Genomic DNA, 25,900 nt, shown 5'->3' on the forward strand with positions numbered 1-25,900 from the left:
TGATTTTAGACTTCCAGGCCCTGGAACTGTGGGACAATCCATTCCCGTTGTTATAAATCGCCTGCGTGCGGGACATGGCTAAGGCAGCCCCAGGAAATCACAGGGTGGAACAAAAGCATTATTGATTCTGTGTGGAATCACATGGATCCTTCCATCTTGTTCCGCTTTGACCGTCCTGGTCCTCAGGGAGCAGAGGCCTCTCTGGGGTTGCCATTGACTGTTCTGGAACCCAAAGGCATATGCACACGTTTTAAGGCTTTTGATAAGACTCGCCTCGAGAGCACCAGACTTTGTGTTGTAATCTGTGCCTGAATAAGGAGGAAGGCAGAGAACAAGACTCCTGTCTTGCTCACGGATCCTGGGGGCCCTGACATTTGGGAAACACGGCTGAGGCATATTCTGCAAACTTCCCACGCTGGGCCTCCCAGCCATGGGTGGTCCCTGGGTGACGAGGGCTCATTTCATCCCCACCCAAACGGCCGCTCTCATCATCGTCCCTTCTCTCCAAATGCCTTCTTTTTTTTTTTTTTTTTTAAAGATTTATTTATTCGACAGACAGAGATCACAAGTAGGCAGAGAGGCAGGCAGAGAGAGAGAGAGAGGAGGAAGCAGGCTCCCAGCCAAGCAGAGAGTCCGATGCGGGGCTCGATTCCGAGACCCTGGGATCATGACCTGAGCTGAAGGCAGAGGCTTTAACCCACTGAGCCACCCAGGTGCCCCTCCAAATGCCTTCTTAGTAGAACCTGCACTTACCATTTCTTTTCTGGGGGCGGTTGGAATTATAAATAGTCTGCTTAGAACTGCACAGTTTAGTGGGAAGAGTGCTCAGGGGCTCAGAGAAGGTGTAAGCGCGTCACAGCTCTGCAACAAACTGTTGCTGGTCCTTGCGGGAAATCCCACGGGACTCCGTGAACCTCAGACTCTTCATCTGTAAAGTAGCAGCGACCATTTCAACGCTGCCAACCTCACTAGGATTCTGGATGTTTCTGTGAAGTGTTAAGTAAGCCGACGAATCTATCAGGGGACACGGGAAATAGTGGGTGCCGAGGGAAACGGGAGCATCATAAGGACCGTGTTACTTCCCCGGGGCTGTTGTAACAAACTACCATGAACTTGGTGGCTTAAAACAACAGATATTTCTGGCTCACCGCTCCAGGAATGATTCTAGAAGAAACATAGCTTGCAGCTTGCTTGCTTAGAAGCTGCTCGTGTTCCCCCATCTCCTTGAAGATGTGACCTTCCATTCCTCTGACCTTGGTTCTCACACCCCAAATTGGTGTCATGAAGCCAAAATCAAGGCGTCCACAGAGCCACAGTCCCTCTGGGGGCCTTAGGAGAGAAGCCAGTTCTGGCCCCGGGAGCTCTTGTGGATTCTCCCCTGGAATCTGGTGGAACTGGGGGGAATCTTTGGCTGCTGCTTCTCGGCTCATGGGTGCTCCACTCTAACTTCTGCCTCCCTGGTCACGTTGCTTCCCCCAATTCTATGTACCTTCCCCAGCCTCTCCGGTCAAAACACTCATGATTGGATCTGGAACCCACCAGGATAATGCAGGATAATTTTCCCAGGTCGAAGATTTAACCTAATCACATCTGCAAAACCCCTTTTCTTCACAAGGTTAGGACCTGGGATCTTTCCGTGGCCATATTCAGCCCATACAGGGATGTTGCCAATTTTAATGAGAAGTTAGGTGTGTTTTTAAGAGTTCCCTTGACATCACTGCAAAGACACACAGGTGAAAGAATAATTTCTGTGCCAGATGTTATTAATGCCAAGCCTGCAAGGGGAAACCATTAGCCTCATTGAACAGAGGAGGATACTGAGGGTCAGAGAGGCAAAGGAGCCTGCCCCCTTTGCACAGCCGGCTGGCAGTGGGGCCGGATCTCCCGCTGTAAAGCTGGCATTCTTATGCCCCATTTCCCTGACCCCTGACCCTCTGTTATATGAGAATGCTTGACCCAGAGGGCTGGCCCTGAGGCTGGCAGGGCATGAGCTCTTGCCCGGGAATTTCCAGCATGAAGTGGCTCATCTCATGTGACTTATGGCAATCATACCAGATTTCGGGGACCGCTGGCCCAGCTGGGAAGGGACCTGGGGCTTCAGACATGGGTGAATGGCTCAGGACTGCAAGGTCATGATGAAGTAGAACACGTGACCCCACAGTCCTCCTCCAACACTCTGGGCATCCCTGTGACCGCTACCCTCCTAGCACTGGTCTCCAACGGGCAGACCTCAGGTGTGCCCTCTGCTGCCCAGCCTCTCTGCTCCGACTGTCCTTTGTTTTTTAACCTTGTCCATGGCTTCTGGAACATGCAGGGCTACACTCTGTGCCTGTTGGTTGACCCTTTGCTTCTCATGGGCTTTCTTTCACTTACTTATTATTTCTTGTTTCCATGATTATGCTTTTGCACCTGAGATTTTTATTATAAAGCATATTGAACGCATTTTAGAAGTAGGATATAGAGATGAGACGTAAAGAGAACTTTCCTTTTGATGTAAAAACACACAAACACACACACACACACAACAGCATTTTATACTTCGGAAAGCCATTTCCTTAGTGAAGCTAAGTGCTCAGGTTTTAGCAGCATAAATATGTAGGATTAATAAAGAAGCCTCCTCCCCCAAGCCAGGTCAATCCATTAAGAGCTAACATTGGACTTCGAAGGTGCCTCCTCTGTTTTGCTGTTTGGCTCGCCCTCCTGAACAATACTGTGAGAGAAAGTGGAGATTACTATTATATGCATTTTTCAGACACTGAAAGACAAGTCCGATGTCATGGAGCCAGGACTTGAACCTCAGTCCTGCCGTCTCTCCTCAGCTTCCCTGAAGGTCACAGAATCGACACGGAGCCCTGTCAGACCACCTTCACCTCCCAGTGCCCACTGTGGTCACGCGGCCACCTTACTTGCTGTGGCCATAGCTTTCAGGAGCGTGGTACATGAAGACATTTCCCCGGGCTCTCCTCGCCCAGTGGCTGGCCATGTCGATTACGGGACAGGTGATAAAGTAGTCCCTGGTCAAATGGGAACAGAGGAGGGAGTTTAGTTACGCCTCGTTCTATGGACAGCTGCGACGGGGAGACGCTTCCCCGGGCCAGGGTCCCCTAGACCACCAGGTGCCTCCAAACAGGGCCTGCAGACAACACGCTCTGTCCTTGCACTACCTAGCGTGGCTCTCGCCACAGCTGGCTCCACGGCTGATGCAGGGTCTGGCCTGGTGTAGGCCAGCAAGGTCACCCAAGGTCATACAAGGAACCCGTGGGGCAAGCATCTTGCCGGTACATCATTTTTAGAAACTCGGGAACGAAACACTCCAGAGTGAAATAAATACAACATGCCCTGGAGCAGAACACAAAATGACTGCACATTTGGAAAGAAGGCAGAGGAAATATCCTCAAAGATATATGATGCCTTTAGACTAGCGGCTCTCAGCTGGGGACACTCCTCCCGCCCAGGGGACATTTGACAATGTTTGGGGGACATTTCTGACTGTCACAGCTGGAGATGAAAGTTTTTTCACTGGCATCTAGCGGGCAGGGGCCGGGAAGGCTCCTGAACATCTCACAAAATCTGGGACGGACCCCTCCGCGAGGAATTACCCACCGGCAACGTCACAGCGAGGAGGCTGAGAACCCTGTTCTAGATCCCCAAGCCTTCACATTCGTTCCCCCTCGGGGGGTGATGGGAACACGTTCCAGAAGCACCAGCTTGCAGCAGTGGGTCGTGCGTGGGCTGGTGCTCAGGCTGTGTGTGGAAGAAGCCCCAGGCCCGGTCAGAACAAGACAGACCTCAGGTGGCTTGGAACCCACCAGGTTCTGAATCTCCTTGACCTTCCTTCTCCTCATCTGAGAAATGGGGTCCATGGGACCCATGCCGCAGGGATTTTGTAATAACTGAGGCTGGTGAGAGCCATGAAAGCCTCTCAGTACAGAGGGTCTGTCTGCCTGTTTTCTGGCTGTTGAGATGAACTCCTTTGTTGAGTTTGGAGGGCAGCTGGAGATTTCTAGGAAAGGCTCAAAGGTGGGGTAGGGCCAGCCATGGGGGTCTGGCAGGGCACATGAGGCAGCGATGCTCTATCTCAGGAAGAAGGGGGTTGGTGAGCAGGTGCGGGCTGGAATCAGACCTACAGGAAAGAGTCCCATCCTGGCAGCCAGGTGGAGGGGTGCCACCAAGGAGAGCAGGGAAGCCACTGCCTGAGCCTGGCGGGAGGCAATGAGGGCCCGAGCCAAGAGGGAACTGGAGTCTGCCTCCTCAGTGAAGCCTTCATTGGTTACCTGCCCTCCCTCTCACTTCAGTCCTCCCCACCCCCACTGCCCACCCCCGCCGGGCACAGACGTCTTCCAAGCCAGTTAAAGGCAAAGTTGGGGCAAGAATGTAGGTTTCTGAAGTTCATCCCCAAGTTTTCTCACCAACCCGCATCTGAGCCAGTCCTGACTGGGTGACGAGCCTCGCAGCATCTAGAACTTGGACATCTGCGAGCTCTTAGAGGCTGGGCTCTTAGAGGCTGGGCCTCTAGAAATAGCTGTTGGCTGCATGGCTGGAAACAGGTCTCCAGTAGAGGGAAAATTAAAGCCTTTCTGGTCGCCAAGATCCCAGGGGGATGGACCACGTTTTATTCTGAGCTAGTGACTCTGTGATTGGAAACCACAGACTCCCGGGTGGGGACACCACACCGGGCAGGGGGTCTCGACACCCTTCAAGCCGTCCCTTCCCAGCACACTGCATGCGCATCTGTAACCCCAGCCATGGGGCAGCGGGAGCCCGCGCCCTCCCCCGCTCACCGGGTGGCATTCTCCAGGGCCCGGGAGAAGGAGGCGTAGTCGTCCGTGGAATGCTCCAGGGAGTAGTACCACGTGGCTGCTGCCCGGATGCCAGCATCCGCGTCCTCACCGCCCAGCGAATTCTGCAGCGCCTGATAAAAGGCTGTTTTGCTGCTGGTCCGGCCTTGACTTTCCTCAAATTGCTTTAAAAGAAGACATGGAAATGCCCAGTCAGCTTCTGAAGGGCTAGAGTCAGTCTCCCTCGGACCCTTGCTCTAGAAGTCTCTCCCTGGGAATCGGTGGGACGTGGTGGTCACACAGGGACAGTGGAGCCAGGCTGCCCAGGTTCGAATCCCCGCTCTACTTGTCCTAACTGTGTGACCTTTAACAGGTGGCAGGGCTCTCCGTGCCTGCCTCTCCCTGCCTGAAAACAGACACTGCACTCTCCATGTGGGGTCACAGTGAGGACCAAAAGGACTAACACACGCCGAGTACTTGAAGTGGTGCCTGGTACTCAGTAAGTGGTCAGTAAACGCAGGCCATTATGGCCAGCTGGGGCAGGTCACCCCGTGCTTGATCCCTTCGCTCCTTCAGCCGGCCTGACATCTGGCTTCCTCGGGAGAGCTAACTCCAGCTTCGTCCACCGATGTGAGCCATCACCAGGCGACTGCTTCCTGCACGTGTTCACCCTGATGGGCCACCATGGCCAGCTGCGTGCCGGGCCTGGGAAGGAGCCAGGCACAGGCTGGTGGAGCGCCCTGCTTTCACGAGGCCTCAGGTTTTGGCGGGCAGAGGTGGGAAGGAAGCAAATAATTGTACAGTTTCCCAGGATACTCGTGCTATGAAGAGCAGGCCGACAGGAATAGGGTGGGCACTAAGTTTTCCGAGAGCGGTTAGGGAATGCGCTTGGTTCTCCGGGGATGGGTGTCCGCATGGAGCTAGCTAGCTTGCTTGCTTTCCCTCTCTCTCTCTTCCCTCCCACCTTCCCCCTACTTCTTTCCTCCACCCTCCGTCCCTCTTTTCCTCCCTTCCTTCCCTGTCCCAACATTCCTGTTCTCTGCATTGGGGCCATCTGGGGGGACCATCTGCCTCCCCCAGGACTCAGTTTCCTCATTTCTGAAGACAAGGGGCAGCAGAGAGTAAGACATGCATCTCTCAAGTGTGAGCCCCAGGCCCCAGGGCCCTTGCACGGTCCTATCACAGGTGTTTACCTATTTTTAGGCTCTTATGCCAACAGCACGACATGCTTATCAAGACACCCTTGTGTGTTTAAATTGTTTTTCTAAACCTTTCCAAACATACAGGACGTGCGATTAGAATTCGAGGTGTGGGTATGACCAGGAAGCAACCTTTCCCGCCTGAGACATTCTTTCAGCCGACGCGGGTGGGCTCACCCAGGACAGGCCAGACCAGTTGGTAGAGTATTTAGTTCAAGCCGTGTGCGTGGGCTCAGGAGAGGCTGAGGGGAGCATCATTTAAATTCTATCTGTAACGCGTGTTTCTTGGGAAAAGATCTGAAGCAACTATGGCAAAATACTAGTATCTGCTAAAAACGAAGAGTGAATACAATAGTCATCATTCTATTGATGACCGCCAAGTACCGACGACCGTGATCTACAGTCAGAAAGACATGTTATAGCTCGGAACCCAGGCGCGCGCCCACAGAGGCCTGGAACAAGAGCCATGCTCGTGGCTCTTCCCATGTATGCCAGAGCTGAGTGTTTCCATGCTGCCCTGTTCGAGTCTGAGCTGTTCAGAATGCACTGGCTCACTTCACAACCTACTCGTAGTTCAGGGGAAAAACTGCATTGTATTATTCGCTGTCCTTCTCTGAGGGTTCAGAGTATTTTGTAACAGAAATACGAGAAATTGTGCACGTATCACCAATGATTGCCAAACACTGAACATGCCTGTTTCACCGAAGTATCAAAATCACACGTGGATTGGGAAACTGGATTGAATTAGTGCCAAATTCCAATCCCACATACATTGAAAGAGCTGAGCACAGTTCCGGGCACATGGGCAATAGAGGTGAGGACTACTGGGCCAGGGCGGGGGTGGGGGGTGCCCAGCACACGCTCGCAATGCTATGCTCAGTCCCCAGATGCTGTTGGTGTATGCTTGTCTACGGCTTCAGAAGGACCATGCGGCCAAAGGGGCACATGGGGTACAGTACGGTGCTAGGAACCTAGTCACAGCTGGTGCTCAGCCAACGTGCCGGGCAGATGATTGGTGGAGACGCTGGACTCTGGAGAGAGGATACAGTCCTTGCAAGGGGACTCCAGAGTCAAATCTCTCGGGCTCAGATCCCAGAGCTGGAGGGACCTGGGCTTGGATGTTAGCTTTGCCCTTTATTAGCTTTGTGACCTTGGGCAAGTTACTGAGATCTCTCTGGGCCTTCGTTTCTTCCTCTGTAAAATGGGCACAGGACTATTACCCTCTTCTTAAAACTGTCATGAGGCTAGATGACATGATAGCTACCAGTTTCTCAGCCTGTGTGTTACCGTTGCCCGATGTGTGTAGATGCAATCTTGTGCCCAGCCCAGAGGGGTCAGGGAAGCCCCTGTCTTAAGGTCTCATCGATGCTGGTCCCATCAGTTGTGGGTCCAAACCCTGTGAACCCCTCTTCCCTACCCCTGCTGCAAAATGATTGGCCTAACCGAAAGGGCAGAGCGCCTACACGAGTTCCTTGGAAACTATTTTCACAATGAGGTGGTTTTGAAGAGTGGCAGGGCCCTGAGCCCAGGCATGGCTAGAAGTTCCTCTACCAAAGCTGTAAACAGTTGCACAGCTAGGGAGCCGGAGGGAAGGCCGGTTTGGGCTCCTGCGAGACTCTGACTGCTTTCATTTCCCAGGGATCTGAGCCGGGCTGAGACCAGGCAGGGCGCGGCCTCGCTGGCTGGTGGACATTCTGGAGATGGCTGGCGTGTGGTCCCCAGCCCCGGGGAGCATGTGGGAATGCGAAGGGGGCCCAGCAAGAGCCACATCTCTTCATCCTTGGCCGGGACCGAAGCACAGATGCTGTTGCGAGTTTAATTAGAGAGTCAGCAGGAGGGATGGGACCGTCACATGACCGGCTTCCACAAGCTGTAATTACAGGCGCGATCCGCCGAGGAAGCGGGCTGGCTATAGGCTGGGCTGCGTTAAGGGCCTTCAGGAACCCGCACGTCCTCTGTGTGTGTGTGTGTTTAAAGGACCGCCATTAATAGGTCGCACCGAACAGTTCGAGCGCGTAGGAAACTCTTGAGGCCATGGAGGGCTTCACCATGGTCTGGATGCCTCATCGCCTGGTGCACGGAGCCTTGGGTCTGTATTTGAGAGACGCAGGTTCGAACCCGGCTCCGGTGTGTGACCTCAGAAGACTCACAGCCGTCCGTACATTTGCTCAGGAAATATTCCTCTCGGTGCCTGGGCTTGACGTTGGAGTCAAGTGAACTCACGATTACCGAGGGGCTGCCACACACGGGTGACAATCCATATTCCTCCCCTCTCTCCTCTAGCCAGCAAATTATTGAAAATAAATGCCCTTATGTTCACTGCAGGGTTGACAGACATGATGGAAAGTGCTTAGCTGGAGGGTCTTTACCTTCCTCTCACCATTTCATGCAACAGACGTCTATCGAGTGCCTGCATTTACCAGGAGCAAGTCGAGGCATTTGGGATGTTTCAGGGAACAATACAAGGGAACGATACAAGTTCAATTCTCTGCCCTTTGGGGACTTCCGGCAGAGCTGGAGAGCCCGCCATGGACACACGACAAATTTTGTAACATAGAGCGTTGGGTGGTGACAAGTTGGTGGTGATAAGGATGTGACACAGACAAGGCCGGCAGGGAAGGGGGCTGGGGCGCTGGTCGGTGAGGGTTGAAACGGTAGACGGGATCATCAGGGAGGACCGTGGAGGACAGTTGAGCCAAGATGCGGGGAGGTGAGAGTTAGGGTGAGGATAGGCGCATGAGCAGGGGAGGAGGCCAGTGTGGCCAGTGTAGGACAGAGGAGCCAGAGGTGCGGCAGGGGAATGGAGGGATGAGCAGCTGCCACGGCCCCACCCTGCTTTGCTTCAGGAGGGGTCAGGTGAAGGGTCCTCCATTGTGGTCTGTGGGTGTCGCCTGCCAGAGATGGGGGTCCATGTGGGGGAGAAGCAGAACAGCCATCTGCCAGGTGTCCTTGAGTTGGTGCCACCTGTTCTGGGGCCCCAGTAAGAAGCCCACTAGCCACTGCTGCCTACTGGTTCCTTCTACCACTCCAATCCCATGATGAGGCTTCAAACCCCAAGGTGATCCTCAGAGCTCCCCCCACACCCACACGGCTGGCCCTCTTATTCTTAGGGAAATGCCCATCTGGAGCCCTTCCCGAATCCCCTCCTTCTTTTTGGACTGAGGGACACCCCTCTTTCCCCTGAGGCTGAGGCCTCCCTGCCCAGTGCTCCCGGACCCTCCGCACTTCTTCATTGGCATCACCAGGCAAATCCTCTCTTGTAGGAGCCTTGGTGTGCAGCTCTCCGTGAGTCCGCCCCCACCGAGAGCTAAATGCCGATAGGTGTCCCCAACCAGGACAATCTTGTCTGTCTATCTCACCTTGGCATTGCCGGCTCTGGGGTGCACACTCCGTAAGCATGTCCACACAGCCAACTGGCTCCTACCCTCTCCCCACCCACGCCCCCTCTCCAGGGTCGCCGGTGTTACGCCTTGACCTACCCCAGGCAGCAGTGGGGCCGTCCACCCTTCCCATCCTGGCAATCTTCCCCCACTCGACTCGATGATCCTCCTGTCTCCTTTTCCCTCACCTACCCTGCTTCAGGCTCATTTATGGAATCTTTCTGCTGTCTTGTCCACTTTCAAATGCCCTTCCTGCCCCCTTCTCTTGCCTTCCATCCAGACATGCCGAGAGATGGTACCGCCTCTTCCCTTTGTGTTGATAATGGCTGGTAGGTTGATGAATTCTAAATCCCTATTCAGCCTCAACCTCGGTGCCACACGTCCAAACCTCTGCCAGCTCCTGGGAAACCCTCAGGTCCCTCGAACTCAATGTGAGTGCAATTAATTTCGTCGTCTACATGTCTTCTTCCCCAGGTCCAGAACCTTCCCTGGCTATTTTCCTATCCTCAATTACTAAGCCAGTCACCAGTCATCTGATTAAAAGAGACATTTGCTGACCCCTCCTACTTCCACATTCCCCAGCTTGCTAGTGCACCCCAATCCTGAGGGTTCCCCCCCAGCACGTCTTAACCACCATCCTAATGACACTTCCTGCCCTATCCTTGCTCGTGCTTTCATGGGCTTCTACCCCATCCTGGGGCAGAAACACCAATACTACCTCCGGTAGGTGGGGATTCAGGGAGAAGTGTACACAAAAGGTCCTGAAGTAATTTTTCTTCATTGGTTACTCTTAAAGTTATGCAGAATAGTTATGACATCATAGGTTTGAGAAGAAGAGACCCAAAGAAAAAAAGAGGCATCCTTTCAGAGTTCACCCGATTCTTACAAGCGGGTATAGATAGATGCATGAATTAATGAATGCCCCAGAAGTCTCTAGAGCTCTGAGGTACACAGAAACAAATACCCATTTGCTCACTGAATGAACGTAAATTTAAGTCCCCTGGGGCCAGCAACTGGGGATCCAAAATGAACATGACATGGTTCTTGCCATGGAACACAGCTGCTAAAGTCCGAGGGGCGACTCATCAGGGAGTCATTTGCCCCCTCGCAAACTGGTTGAAACTTTGCATGATGCCGCTGATGGCGCAGAGGGTTCTGGAAGCACCGTGGCCACTTCCATACTCCCCACGCTCCCCGCCTCATCAGTCTTCCCTCCCCTTCACTCCACTGAGAGGGCCCTCATTGTCACCCATGTCTGTCAGGCCCGGCAGCCCCGCCTCTGCCCTCGGCTCACTCCACCCTCAAGGACATCATTTGACCTCTGCTTCCCTTCAGAAATACTCTTTTCCTGGCTTTTGTGACATCAGATTTTCCTGGTTTTCTTCCAGATCTGTACCTGTAGCTCTGACCTTTCTCCTAAACTCCCACCATGAATCCCAACTGCCAATCTAAGGTTTATCCCAAATCCAGTCATTTCTCGCCATTACCATGCCTTCAATTATTATGTAACTCATTAGCTTACTCCCTGGACCTCCCAACACAGGCCAATCTGGTCTCTGTTTCCTTTGTTACCTCTCCGTAGTCAACTCCATGTTGCTTTCTTTTTTTAAAAGATTTTATTTATTTATTTGACAGAGATCACAAGTAGGCAGAGAGGCAGGCAGAGGGAGGGAGGGAGCAGGCTCCTGGCTGAGCAGAGAGCCGGATGCAGGGGCTCGATCCCAGGACTCTGAGACCATGACCTGAGATGGAGGCAGAGGTTTTAACCCACGGAGCCGCCCAGGCGCCCCCCAGAATGCTCTTTTTAAAAAAGATAAATTAAGATCATCACTTCCTCGAGTAAAACATTCTAGTGACTGCGCCCTACAGGCAGAACAGAATCATTCTCCTAATGCTGATGAGACTTCATCCAACGGCTCACCTCCAATGCATCCCGCTTCGTCTGCTCCCCTCCTCCATTATCCACAGCGTTTCCTACCCCTCTGGCTTTCTATGTCCCCCAGACAAGCCCTGTCACAGGGCCTTTGCACTAGCTCTTTGGGAAGGAGCAGAGGGAGAGAAAGAATCTCAAGCTGACTCTGCACTGAGCGCAGAGCCTGACATGGGGCTCGATCCCAGAATTCTGAGATCATGACCTGAGCTGAAACAAGGAGTCAGACACTTAACCAACTGAGCAACCCTGGCACCCCTCAAGATCTGAAATTCTTAATGTATTTGCTCATACATCACGGTCCGTGTCCTCTCACTGGAACATGAATTCCGCAAGCCAGGAGCTGTATCTCTTGGGGTTCCGACCTTCCCCTACAGCCTAGAGAAGAGCCCTCAGTGAGTGCAGGTTGGGCATGTGCACAAACCAATGCATGGACCGCTCCTGCCTCTTCCACTTATCACCGCTGGCATGGGGCCAACTTCTCCATCCCACACAGCAGGTCCAGGGCTTAGGGCCCCCCATAACTTTAGGGCCCATGATAAAAAGGTCCCTTTCAATTTCTTTTAAGACCAGAAGAAAAGAAGAAAAAAATAAATGTCATCATAGTGAATTGTAAGAATGAATCCAGCTTGTCTCCCATTCATCTTTACCCGTGCAGTCATAAAATATTTTTACCATTGGGGGGGGAGGGTAAGCCAGCCCTGCCAATCTCCAACTTTCTCTGAACGGAGCATGGTAACCCTACCTGGTGGGGTCACGGCACATGTAGGCGAGGTGCCCTGTGTGAGCCCGGGAGCTACAGCGCCAGGATGGGGGGCTTGCAGTATTGTAGGGTGGCCCGGAGCCAGGGACCCGACGGGGATCCCTGGTGTTGGGAGCTGTCTCCTTTGCCTGGAAGCCTCCCGATCCCACAGCAGGAGACAAGCAGGGCTGGTCTCTCTGTGCCCACCGAAGGATAAAGAAATTGCAGCTCAGACTGGGTGAGCAACTTGCCTGAATCGTGTGACTGAAGCCGGGATTTGAGACCCGTTTTTCTGATTCCAGGTTGCGGGCTCTCCACGGGGCCCCGCCATGCCCGGCACGGGTCCAAACCCTAACACCCACCCGCCCAAGTGCCTCTTTTCGGGGAAGTGGTGTGTGCTCGCCCGGACTCCTGCAGGCTCCTCTGCTATCATCTGTCACCAAAGGCTTGATTTTCCTGTGCTGGGGCTGGTGCCAGAGCCTCGGGCTGCCAGGTGCTGCTTCCAACCCTCAGACGGGCTGCCGTCCCCTCCCCGCTTCCCGAAGGCCCCCCACTCCACCTGCTCCTGGACGGGGCCAGCTCCTGCCCAAGCTCGGGGCACAGTGGTGGCGCTGTTTCTGATTTTTTTCTCGCCTTCCTTGGAGATCCTTGTGCTTGGAGGGGAAGGCAGAACAGTGCATCTTGGAACAAATCTGCTTTTGATCATGCAAATTAATACCCGGTTAATGTAGGCAGACTGTCAATTTCACCAGTTAGAAAGAGCGAGAGAGGAGAGCGAGGAGAAAAGAGGGGGAAAAATCCCTACCACAGCGACTGATGAATTTCAACAGAAAGCTGCTACTTCAGGAAATAAGATCATTCTCCGAGAGCAGAGGCTTTCCAGGCATCTCAGGCGGCCGTGATGCTCCACGGGTATGTTGTTAACTTTGCTGGTGTCATTAGGACTCTGTATGGACCCAAGCCAGCCTGGGGTGGGAGGTGGGTGAGGGTCTTCACAGGGACTGGCTAGAAGCCCTGCCTGCCCGCCCTCCTTGGTCTGTGGGATTCGGTGGGTCTCTGCTGAAGTCATGGGTGGGTCCAGGGGCTCCTTTGGTGGGGGTAGGGATGCCTACTGCTCCTGTGACTTCCCCGGGAAGCCGGACGGTGTGTGTTTGTGGGTTGGGCTCTGGATGGTATGAAGGCAGGGCTGGCATACGGAAAAAGCATGTGTGTGCGGCTGCCACAATTTGGAAAACTGGCTCGGGTCAGGCGAGGTGATTCAGTGCTTGTACGTCCTTTGTATTCCTGCTTTCCCTGGAGAAGTCCCTGGATCAGGGACAATCACTTTGGACACTAATCCTAGTAACACCTAAAAGACCGAGGTGAAAAACTAGTATTTATTGAGCACGTACTATCTGCCAGACACGGCCTCATATATGATTTCATCCAACATCTTAAGGAGGATATGGACTAGTAGTTTCCCAATTTTACAGATAAAGAAATTAAGGCTCAGGTTCTGGAGAACCCAGATGCTCCTGCTGGCTTGGGGGATGGGGTCCTGGTTAGTTCTTTCATCCCTGTGACCCTCCTGCTGGTGAGGCCACTGTGGTTTCAGCAACCACCCCCCCCAAGTGCCTCTTGAGGCCCCACACTAAGATGTCTGTCTTTCCATCCAGTTTCTGTCACACTGTATTTTAGTTATTTACTTCTGCTCATTTCTCCGCTCCTGGCCTGACTGTGCACTCCTTGAGGGAAGGGATTGAATGTGTGCTTGTACCCAAACACCCAGCCTGGCCTCTGGCACATAGTAAGTGGCCTCAGTGAGTGGTGCATGACTAAACACACAGGTCTTGGTGTTGGGAAAACGTGGGTGACACACGCCTGTGGTGGTTTTCTGTGGGGTCCTGCTTCTCCGCACAAATGGCTGGCAGGATCTAGGCGGACCTGGAAGGATTCAGGAGGAGGGATCATTGGGATTTAGGCCATCGGGGGTGTGCCATCCTGGGGCTCCCCTCAGCTAATGGTAGCTGGATCCAGGTACTCCGGAACCTTCTGGGGTAAATGGAGAAACTCACAAACCCAAGTCTGAAGGAGGGTTGTGAGCAGCTTGAGGCAGGGCAAAGCATCCTGGGGGACACACGAGCAGAGTGTTTAATGCTGTGTGTGGAGGGCAGCTGGGAGCCGGGTTCCCACTCATGTGTCGACATGACAGTGTTGTGGTCCTGTGTTGGCCAAGATTCTGAGGACGCCTCTGGGCCACAATTGTATCTGGGAGGGGACAGGTGGCCCTGGTGCATTTGCCCCACCTGTTCTAGGGTTTAGCACACATAGGGCTGGGAGCAAAGCTTCCCATTTGGAGCCAAAGGATCTGGAGTGGAGACTTGGCTTTGCAACTGACTAGTTGTATGACCTTGGGACAATCATGAAACCTCCAGAAGCCTTCTTCCTTGGTAAAATGGTGGTAAAAACTAGTTCATGGACATCTCCTTCCCAGGTCATGGTTGAACTACAGGGAGAATGGAGGTGGGATTCTGAAGCCCTTCACACACAGCAGCCCTCGTTTTAGCTGTGTTTGTGACCCCACGAGTACCTCCAGACTCGTGGGTGGGTGGGGAGCTCTTGGAGGGAGGACCTGGCTCTTCCCAGAGGGCCACAGCCGAAAGAGGATGCCGTGGACTTAGATCCAAGAGTTAGATCTGGATTTGAATTCTGCTCTGTCTCTGAACTGCTTTCCTGGCTGAATAAATCATAGGTCACAGATCATAGGGTTGTTTGGGATGAATTATTTCCTTGAAGATTCCTAGGTTAGATTCTGACACATATTCAGGTCCCCCTAACTTCATTCTTTCAATCTAATGAAGAGTCATTGAGCCCTTACTGTAGACTAGACACTTTCCTAGCACCAGAGATAAAGCAGAAAGCAAAACTGATAAAACAGTGCTCATGGGCCTCACATTCTATTTGGGGAAGAAATACAACAGACAAATAAAGGCATAGTATGTAAAGGGGCATAAGCGCCAAGGACGGGGAGCAGGGTAAGGGCGGGGAGAGAACACTGGGGATATGTCTCCCTCTCCAACTGGAGGGTCAAGCAAGTATCTTGAAGAAGCAGACTCTGAAGACATGAGGCAGTGAGTTATCTGGAGAACATTCCAGAAGAGGGAACAGCACATGCCAAGATGCTAAGATGGGAACGTGCTCAGCATATTTGAGGAAAACCAAAGTGATCAGTTGGGAATAACCACACTTAGTGGGGGAGGGGGATAGCAGGAGGTGGGGTCAGAGGGCAAACAGGGCCCAATCAAGTAGTGGTCATCGTAGGGACTATGGCTTCCCCTCTGCAGAAGCTGAGGTCACCGGGCTTTGAGTCGGGGAGTGACAGGATCTGACATAATGTAGAGGGATGGCTATGTCCACAGCGGTCTCACAGATGACAGGGGGTGCAGGGAGCTAGTTGGCAGCTGATCTTGGAGAAAGAGGACAGCATGGCTCAGGGTAATGGCAGGAGAGGTGGTGAGGCCGGACGGATCCTGGGTGCACTTAGAAGATGGAGCCAGCCAGTTTTGCTGACGCAGTGCTGGTAGGGTGGAGGGGAACAGAGTCACGATGATCATTCACCTGCAGCCCTGCTTGCAGAAGTGGGACTCTGTTTACTGAGAAGAATTCAGCAGAACACACCGGTTGGGGCGGGGCACAGGAGAATCAGCAGTCCCTTCCGGATGTTGAGAGCAGGAAGCTATGAGACGTCTAAGTGAAGATGGCAAATAGACTGGGTCAAACCAATCTAGAGTTCAAGGGCAAAGCCCAGGCTAGAAGTATAAAGCCGGCTGGAGGGACCTGTTCAGGAGACGTCGGCACATAATGGCATTGGAATTGTGGCTCTGGCTTCAAATTTGACCGTCACTACTCCCTGCTCCCTCTCAGTTCCCCAGAGCAGCACCCAGATGAATTCTTGGCAGGACAGAGGCTCACAAAACCACACAGTGGCTGGACTAGCACAAGTTCAGAAGAAAACGAGCGGAGAAGGGAAGCAAGAGAGGAAGTCTCTAACCAGGAGTAAATAGGACCTGGGGGCCTCTGACCCAGGACTGGGGTTTGGATAACAACCATGGAACAGGGCCAGCCCTCGCTCCACCATGTCCTCTGGGCGCCTTCCCTATGCTGGTGCCGAGACTTGAGGGCACATGTTCCCAGCCATGTCCTGGTGTGGGTAGTGAGCAACTCCACCATCTTTCCTCGAAAGTGCACCAAGGAAACATCTATTTGAAAGCCTCGGAGGGAAAGTCAATGAAAGGAATGAAAATGCATTACTGAGGAGGGATCCCAGTCTTCTGGATCCAGACTCCTGGCTGGGGGGCTCAGAGATTCAGGACAGAGCTGGGAGACTCCCAAACACACTGCAGGAGAGAAAGAGGGAAGACCAAGGCGGCCGCATGGCCTTCCAACCCCCTTATAATGGGCTGGCATAATCAGATGCTACAGACTGGGGCCAGCACAGCCCCAAATCTGCCGGTAAGAGCCCCACACTGCCAACTGTCCCAGAGCTGCAGGTGGAGGGGTGCGGGAACTAGCTGCCTCCCACCTGTCCAGGATGATCCCAGCCTCCTGGGAGTAGAAAAGTAGCCCTTCCTCTCTCTAAAGTCAGAGATGGCCAGGATGAATTGTCAGCACAGGGTCCAAAGAATCCGAGCTGCGAGCCTATATTCTCTTCCGCACAAAGATCCCCACATCCCTGCAGGGGAACGTAAGATGAGCTGTTGCATATGGGAAAGGGTCCAGGGTAAGTGGCTGTTCCTTTTTCTGCTGCCACGCTGCCGGCCATCGTCTCCAGCGTGGAGTGTGTGGAGAGTGCAGCATAAATCTTAAAACATTCATTTCTCTCTCATGCTTTAAATCTGTTCTGTTTTCATGAATCTTTCATAGCAATTCAGCATCTTAGTACAGGAGTACACGTGTATATATTTAGGCTTAAATTATGAAGGGTTCGATCAAACGCCATTCAAAGACCTGCTACTTTAGAGAAGAGAGACCCAGGGCTCGGGTGCAGAAGGGGCATCTTTTCAGTGCTCCCCGAGAGTCAGTCTGGTTCAATAATTCAGTTACAGCCCCTTGAACTTGGGGCTGTGTTATATGTGGGTGCTCAGCAGGGAAACAGAGATGGATCAGATGCAGACATTCTTTCTCAGCTGGACAGGTGCTAATGACTGTGTTCTACTCTACACCAAGCCTCCAACACACACGCGCGTGCGCGCACAAACACACCACTTTCTCTATGTATCTACACACGCGCGCGCACATTATAGGTAACATTAGTGCATATATGTATGACTTACGCCTATATGCCTAAGTAGTACTATCAGTAATATTGGATGTGTAATATCCTTTTTCACGCTGCTACACCTTCTGAGATAGTCAACGTTAATGCTTGCTGTACAAACTCCCACACTATAACCCTTTCACAAAGAAACATAAAATTATGCACATTTACATGTTTACAGATGGATACAGTCTGGTTGTTTAAAAAAATATGGATGCCACCTTAATTTCACAATTCCTTTGCGTTCTTGTTTTTTGTTTTCCATTTAGCAACATGTCCTAGGCATCCTTCGAGCCTGTAGCGATGGGTCTCATTCATCCCTTTCACCATCTGCGTAATATTTAATAGTTTGTGTGTAGCCCAGCTTCATTCACCATTGATCTGTTAATGCCCATTTGGGTTGCTTCCAACATTTACCACAATAATTCTTGCTGTGATAAAGACTCTTGTGAGATATATCATGTCAAAGTGGTGTGTTTATTGCTGTAAGACAGATTCCCCAAAGTGAGAAATGTTACCAGAGGGAACGGGATAATGCAAGGCCATGCAGGACCCTAGGAGGCTGCGGGAATGATTTCTTTAATTCCAGCCGTGTTGCCTTATAGTCAATAGAGCTGGACAGAGCCCCATGCTGAGTGTGGGTGTCTGCTCTCTGTGGGTCACCCGCTGCGGCTACCATCCCAGGTCTGACGACTTAAAGGATTTGTTAAGAGCAGCCTGACAAGGACAGGTGGCTGGTAGGGAGCAGACCAGAGGAGAGCGTGCTTACAACTTTCTCCCACTTTGCTGTATCTTGGAGCAGCCACGAGAAGTCACCTTTGCCGGCTGCGGGGTATGATCCCTTCCCAGTTCTCCTGGGGAAGAAACCCAGCACAGGATCTGGCAATCCTGGCCAGGACTAGAAGAGGGTGCCACCTCGGCCATGCCCTCAGTGAGCAAGCATCCTTCAAGGGGCAGGAGTGTGCACCGCCGGGAACCCCGAAGCTTACAGAGCTCCTTGGTCAGGCTCTGCACGCCACTTTCCTCTGTGACTCACATACAGGTAGAGTTGTGGATGTGGGGTGAAGGTGTCTGTGCTGTTCACCACCTTGCACGAGTCTCAGGTCTGAAACAACTCCCCCCCATTACCATCTCCCGAGCTCCTTCTAGAGCCTTTGTACTCACTAGTGTTTTAGAGATGGTTTTGTAAATGAGCGGGTCAGTCAAGGGCTCCGGACCAAGGTCCGACTTTGAGGTCCTGAGCCGCTGGGGCACAGCCAGCAGGGGACGTCTGAAGCTGCTGGCTGCCTACCTTCACGGCCTTCGCTCGGTTGATGAGTCCGTCGTCCTGAGAACTCCCAATCAGCAGATCGACCTTCACCCTTGGAGTCCTCTGAAGTGCTCTGGCCGGAGCCTCTCGGAGGTACCAGCCGTCAACCACAGGACCCCAGTAGTGGAAAGGGCCACTCACAGCCAGAAGCTATATGGGAGCAAAGGGACACCATTATGTGTATGGGTTTTATCCTCCTTTTTAAACGGTTCTGCAAGAATCAGTTGCATGGATTTGCTTAATCAGGTTTCAACCATAATGATTGCTATTGCCTATTATCCATCTGGGGCTATACTGGGCAATCAGAGTAAAATGACAGGAACCATAGGCAGGAGGGATGGCAGGCCAGGAACTGGAAGGCAAGTCTCACTCTGGGCAGTGGGTGGTCCCCAGGGCTTCCCCGCCTATAGGTGACAACAGATCCAGAGCAGGAATGAGTAAGCCTGAGCCCGGAGGCGGCGTGTAAGCAAGCGGGAGCAGATGTGACTGAGGAGTAGGTGGGTGGTGACCAAAGGCAGGAGACGGCAGAGAAATCCATCAGCTCTCGCCACTCTCTCAGTAGCCCACACTTGGGGGAGCTGAAGGTCAGACCGGCTCCAGACCTGGGAATCCAGGCCCATGGCTGAAGACATCAAGCCCTTGGCTCTGATGACAACAATTCCTCCAGCTAGTGTCCCCTTCAACAATGCCAGGGACAGCCAGCCACCGTGTGCTGTGACCAGGATCTCTTCAGGTGGAAAACAGAGCACATGGCTCACATAGCTGTCCTAAGAGGATGGGGTGGCTCAAATCCACTACAGGTATGACCGTTGTGCTCAGTCTGGGTGGCTGTGACCTTCCGGAGTGCCACCACAGTCCCGGCATGGTCCTTGACACGTGTCACTTCATTTTATCCCCCTACTCTATAAGGCCCACCTTATATTTTACATTTATATTCTACAGTTAAAATCCAATGTGCAGAGAGACCTGTCCACCTTAAGTACCCATGCTTGGTCCACTACATGCCAGGCCCATGCATGGGGTCGGGGGTCAGGGAGTGTGCTTTCCAGCTCCGGCCGGCCATCCACCTGACTCTGCGGCCATGGGTTGGGGGTGGGGATGGTTAGGTCTCCTTTCTAAGCCTGGTTTTCCATTTGGAAAAGAGCAGAGCATGTCCCTCCCCAAATCACACACAGGTGCCCACCTTGGTCTGGGCGTCATTGAGGACACTGGCAGGCTTCTGGCGGAGACAGGACACCATTCCTTGGATTGGTGAGGTGGGGCAGCGGACCTCTTCTGCGAAAGCAGCTGCCTGCTGCTGAGCCCTCTCTCGGCTGATGACAGCGGCCGGGGAGAACGCGGAGCCACCCTGGGAGAGAACACAGACTCAGGTCAAACAGTCTAGATGGTCTCCTTCCCAATAGCCCCGACTCAGCCCAGAGACCTCGGGGCCACATCAGGACTCCGCATCATTCGTCCAAACTCAGAAGACTCAGGACCATTCCAGGAGATGCCCATAGGCATTCGGGGGGGTCAGGACCATCCATAGCATATCAACACTGCATGTGATCTTGAACAAGTCTCTCTCTAGGCCCCAGTTTCCTTACCTGGGAAGTGTGGGCCCTCGACAGAGTGATCATTGACTAAATTTGTATATTGAGGCCAAGGGCTGATGGTGGTTGAAGAAGGACAAGGAGCAGAATTGTCCTTGCCCACAACCCCCACTCTCATCTCCTAGGTCTTCTTAAATAGCAAGTTTCCTGGCTCCGTTAAAACAGACTTGGACTTTCAAATAGAAACCCACCTAGAAGGTGATGGAAACACAGTCATGGTGCAAGGAAATATTTCCAGCAGAGTCAATGCAAGTCTCTGTCAAACCCTGGCTGGCTGGGAGGCTTTCCCGTCTAGGAATGCAGGTGGCAGGAATGCCAGGAAGTCCACCCCAGGCCTGCACTGTTGGTGGGATTGGTTTTCTGCCCAGGACGGAAGAGGTAGGCTGAGCGCCTTGGCTAGGGTACAACCCCAACGTCTTCGGTCTGTGGACTACCCCCAGCTCAGACGCTGCTTCACACTAGGGCATCAGGGACAAGGGGGGCGGAGGGCTGTAGGCCTACCAGCACCAGAACTATTCCTGGTACCACTGAAACTGATAATACACAGCAAGGGCCATTGACTGATGACTTTGATCATTTTTTGTTTTTAAGGCTTATTTATTTATTTCAGAGAGATAGAGAGAGAGAGAGAGAGAGAGAAGCAGAATCCCTACTGAGCAGGAAGTTTGACACTGGGCTTGATCCCAGGACCCTGAGATTATGACCTGAGCCAAAGGTAGATGCTTAATCAACTGAGCCACCCAGGGGCCCTGAGGACTTCGACTGTTAACTCAACAGCTTCCTCCACTTCATCTCACTCATCCTCACCAAGGCTGGGGAAGTTAGCCTGTGTCATTGTCCCGATTTTCACAAATATGAAAATAAAGAAATAGAAAAACTCAGTAACTTGACCAAAGTCACAAATGCTGCCCGGGTCTGAGCCAGCCTATGGATGCAGGCAGCTAGGCTCCAGAATTTGTTGTGCTCCGGGACCCTGGGTGGGGAATGGGAGGTTCTACCTCTGTGAGCAAGCTCTGTACTAAGGGGTCTGCCCGCCTACAACCACCTGCCAGGTACTCACCCTCGCAGGAACTTTGTATCACCTGCAATTTCTGCAACAGTAATAGGAGGCAGGTACAGATGTCATCCCCATTTTGGAGATAAGCAAACTGAGGCTCCAAGAGGAAAGGGAAATTCTCATTTATAATCTAATAGGTACCAGCACTTAGGCGCTTGGCAACAACAAAAACTAATAATGATAGTTAACATTTACTGAGTAATTGCTAAGTTTCTGGTATAGTTGTAAGCACTTTGTACATATTAACTCACTAAATCCTCTCCCCAACTCTCAGAGGTAAATGTTATTTACCCCTTTCTCTTAGAGAGGAGGAAATTAAGGCACAGAAAGGTCCAGGACCTTGGCCAGCATCACAAAGCACGCAACTACCAGAGCCAGGACCCCAGTCCAAGCAGCCTACCTTGGCCACACTTTCAACCCCACATTACACCACAGGTGTTTGCTGTGTTCTGGAGCTGGACTGTACCCTCTTGCCCCAATGTAAAGGAGCACTGATCTGGCTGACTCCAGAGAACACATTTCCATTCTAGACCCTACCCTGAGCTAAAATGTCAGAAACTGGTGAAAATACCAGAAATACAGCAACAGGGGTCCCAGAGGGTGCTGCTCTCACTGGCTCCTGGCGAGGATCATTGAAAAATAGCAGAGGAAAGCATTCTGCAAGCTGTAAACGCAGGTGCCCACGTGCACTGGTTACCTGAGTCACTGGTGCTATTACCCATTGTGCAAAACAGACAGTAGATGTCCAGAGGGGAGGAGACCCACCCTCTTGAGAGTCCAGCTGGACAGATTTCTTGAAGTGAGGGAATACATTCCAGCACTGCTTCCAGAAAGTTCCAGGGGTCCCTATGCCTCCGAGTCAGGACTGAAGGCCATGGGCAAAGCATGGGCATCGCAATGAGGATAGGCCATCCTGCAGGGAAGACTGAGAGCTGGGGGAGCACTGGGTGGGGCAGGGAGAGGGCAGGGGCCGGGGCTGGTTCTGGCTGCAAGCAGGGCTGAGGGTCTGAATCTTAGCAGCTCAATGCAGTCTCATGTCGCTGAACACAGCCCCCGTCCTGGCTTCCGAGTTCACATGGCGACTTCACAAAGGACCCAGCCCCTTTCCCGCCTGAGTCTCATGGACACAGGGCTACCAGCTCCCCACGCTGCCCCCGAGGGTGAAATGCCTAAGAATCAAAAGAGAGAACCTCAGTAGAGTGTTCCTCGTGTGTCTGCAGGTTTTACAGTTACTGCTTTTTGCCTCACGACCGTCCCACGAGGCAGATGATATGATCATCCCATTTGAAAGAAAAGGTTGCCAGACAGGCAAACGGCTCACTCAGGATTACAGGACTGGGTGGAGGCCAAACTGCGTCTGAATGTGGGCTGCCAGGCTCCAAGGCCAAGCCCTTAGCCACCAGGTCAGCCTTCTGTATGCACCGGGCAGGTTCTCGATGAAAGGTGGTGGTATTATTACCATCTTATCTCAACTTAGTCGTTGGGACCAAGGAGGAATCTTGTGGCCAGAGACTGAGGTGAGACCCATTGTAACCCAAGCCCGGAGAGAGCAGAGCACGTGGGCTGTGGATCCGGATAGCAGCAGCGTTATCCTGGGGCCTGGGAGCCCTTTCTGACATCTCTGAGCCACTCAGACCAGGGCCGGTTGCGGGCTCTGCAGATCCGACACAGGGAGCGGTTGTCTGCGTTGGTTTTCTGTCCTCAACCCATCTAGGTAAGCTCAGAGTCTCCTGTTGTCGGTGGGGTTGGCTACCAAATGCACAAGGCAAAGTTCCTGTCCCACTGAGCTCCAGCTGGTGGCCCGCTCTGAGCTTCAGCCCCTGTAACACACACAGTCCTAATGCCTGAGCTCACAGCGAGAATGAGCAGCGGAGAAGTAAATCACCCTGCCAGCACTGAGCCAGGAACTCAACCAGGGGGACAGCACCCAGGGCCAAGGGATTTCATCCAGGAGCTTCTTTCCAGTGATGAGGGGGTCCAGCTTTCCTGATAACCACTGGGTCCACTTTGTCTTAAGAGAACACACACACACACACACACGCACATGCTCAAGACACTCAAGGTCAAAGCCCTATACTCTGAACTGCAAATCGAGCTGGCAAATTGCAGACCCTGCAATTTGGGGGCTGCTGGGCCCCACTTTGGCCGTGTAGGCTGTGGGGATGTGAACTTTGGGAAGGCGCCCGCTGATGTTTTCAGCACCGCGTGCAGCTATAAAAAACCGGAGCCCCCGATACAGTGAGGAAGTGGTTAAAGGCGTGGGTTACAGCGATACTGCACCACGGCTTAGAGAAATTTCCTCTCCCTCAAGTAGGTTGTTGTAATCGGTCTTACTGAAGGAAACGTCTTTCTTCGTGGAAAATCGGTGGTTAGACGAGTCAACGGCCGGCTCAGCCCTCCCTTTAAAGCACTTGGCTGGAGAGCAAAGGAGGGGGCCGGAGCGGGTGTGCCACAGGGCTGCATGGAGTGCAGGGGGATCTGGGGACAGAACTGGGTCCACAGCCCAGGCCTGTCTCAAGTCCGTAGACTAGGCTGTCAGCCCCGTCTGAAGCCAGCAGAAGGACTGGCTTCATGTCCCAGCCCTGTTACTCCCCAAGGAAGGGGCTCAGGGCGAGTGGTGGACATCTGTGGGCTCTGGCTACTCCTCTGTGAATGGGAATGATGCGCCGTAGTGTAAGTGTCCTCATGAGGACACGCACAAGATAGTGGGGGTCCTGTGTACGGGGATGGCGTATTGGGATTGCAGTGAGCACTGTGGGGGTTAATGGGACCCCTCAGGGCTAGGGACAGCGGGGTCTTCAACCTGCCTAGTCACACAGCAGTCTCACATCCGGCCCTGGGCCCGCGCTTATCCTAATCTGACTGAGCTATTAAAGGGCAACGTTTTCGCTTGCGTGTGTGTACGCATGTGTGTGTGTTTAACTTCAAAAATAATGTAAGACAAAACCACAATTGCTAACCACGGCTTTTTCTCCCTGGAGCCTCTGAACATCGTAAGGAGCCTTGACTTCCGTCAGCCACTAGAGTCACCTCAGAACCAGGACCTGCTTCCATCCAAACATGCATATGAACACAAACAGTCACAGACAGAAAGATACACTCACAATATTGTCACACATGGAGACACACACACTCTGAAACACACAGTCGTGGGCAGAAACACACACAGATATACAGATATGCTCAGGTACACACAGATATATGATAAGCACATACACACCAGAATTTCTTGAAATGGACAGCCATTCCTGGAGACGGATGCGGAGGGATGGCAGATGGGTTCAAGGGCCTGAATAACCACATGAGCTAGAGAGGAGAGGAAATTGGTCTCAAGTATCCCAGCATCCCCAGAACAGGGCCTAGGACTCAGGAAGGTAGGTTTTGAGTGAGCGAGCTACTGACTGTGTGAGTAAGGGCAAGGATGATGGTTGACTGGCTGGCTGGCTGGACAAGTGGATGGATGGATGGATGGATGGACAAATGGATGGATGGTTAGATGGATGGACAAACTGATGGACAAATGGATGATGGATGGATGGATGGATGGATGGATGGACAAATGGATGGATGGATGGATGGATGGTTAGATGGATGGACAAACTGATGGACAAATGGATGATGGATGGATGGATGAATGGACGGACAGACAGTTGGATGGGCCTATTTATTCTCCTGAGTGAAAAGCTGTATTTGCATGAGAGGTAGTAAGAAATAATGCTGAGAGGACTTCAAATCCAGCCTAAGCAAGAGATGAAATTCAGAGGTTAAACCATAGCAGATAAGATAGCAATAGGGAGTGAGGAAAGGCATTTGAACAGGGTGTTAAAGAGAGTATTTTAGGAATGTCATTGATCGTCATCCATGGCACTGAAAGCCATGCTTAGCCCTCCTCAGGCTCTGGAAATGACTGAGCTCCAAAGCCTCCTGAAGACGTGCTTCTGATGGCAGAGCCTGGGATGGTCACTCCATAATTATAACCTAGCCCTTGCTCATGCCCTTCCAGCATCGTCCGCTAGATATTATCGTGCTGCTTTTGTCTTGAAGGGCCTTGACGCCAGGTCCTGGTATGAAACCCAGCCTAGAAGAGCATGTGAAAGGAGGCTCAGTGAATGACCTCCTTCTTTTGTGAAGAAATGTGCATGGGTATACATTTCTTCACCTGTTTAAGCCTCAGCACCCGACTCCCAGCTGTAAAGTGCCTGCCGCACAGATTTGTTGCAAGGCATTCGTGAAATGCACTGTGTACTGAACTGGGACAGAGAAAACCTTCTACTGGCTTCTATACTTCCATTGTCCTTTGTTCCATTAGTTCAATCAGAAGATGACTGCATGTGGCACTTCACTGGCTAATTCCATACCACCACTCTTAAAGATTTTTTTTTTAATTTGTTTGACACACACAGAGAGAAAAATCACAAGTAGGCAGAGAGGCAGGCAGAGAGAGAGGAGGAAGCAGGCTCCCCGCTGAGCAGAGAGCCCGATCCAGGATGCTGAGATCGTGACCCGAGCTGAAGGCAGAGGCTTAACCCACTGAGCCACCCAGGCGCCCCACACCACCACTCTTTAAACCTTGGAAATCACTATTCAGCATCAAAAAGTTGGTTAGCCCTCTTATAA

General features: G+C 52.5%; 2 protein-coding genes across 2 annotated transcripts in view; one reads left to right on the plus strand and one right to left on the minus strand.

The window, feature by feature from the left end:
• Positions 1–25,900, minus strand: part of TG (thyroglobulin) — a 233,512-nt gene that overhangs the window by 15,357 nt on the left and 192,255 nt on the right. Inside the window, exons 43-46 of the mRNA XM_046016730.1 lie at positions 19,818–19,982; positions 18,617–18,784; positions 4,782–4,963; positions 2,907–3,014 (exon numbers count right to left, since the gene is read on the minus strand). Of these exons, the coding sequence (XP_045872686.1) occupies positions 2,907–3,014; positions 4,782–4,963; positions 18,617–18,784; positions 19,818–19,982 (623 nt within the window). The remainder of the gene's footprint in view (positions 1–2,906; positions 3,015–4,781; positions 4,964–18,616; positions 18,785–19,817; positions 19,983–25,900) is intronic.
• The window catches only part of SLA (Src like adaptor), an 81,972-nt gene that overhangs the window by 7,617 nt on the left and 48,455 nt on the right, over positions 1–25,900 (plus strand). The gene's annotated exons all lie outside the window — the stretch shown is intronic.

This window comes from Meles meles, chromosome 1, assembly GCF_922984935.1.
Source record: "Meles meles chromosome 1, mMelMel3.1 paternal haplotype, whole genome shotgun sequence".
Classification (NCBI taxonomy): Eukaryota; Metazoa; Chordata; class Mammalia; order Carnivora; family Mustelidae; genus Meles; species Meles meles.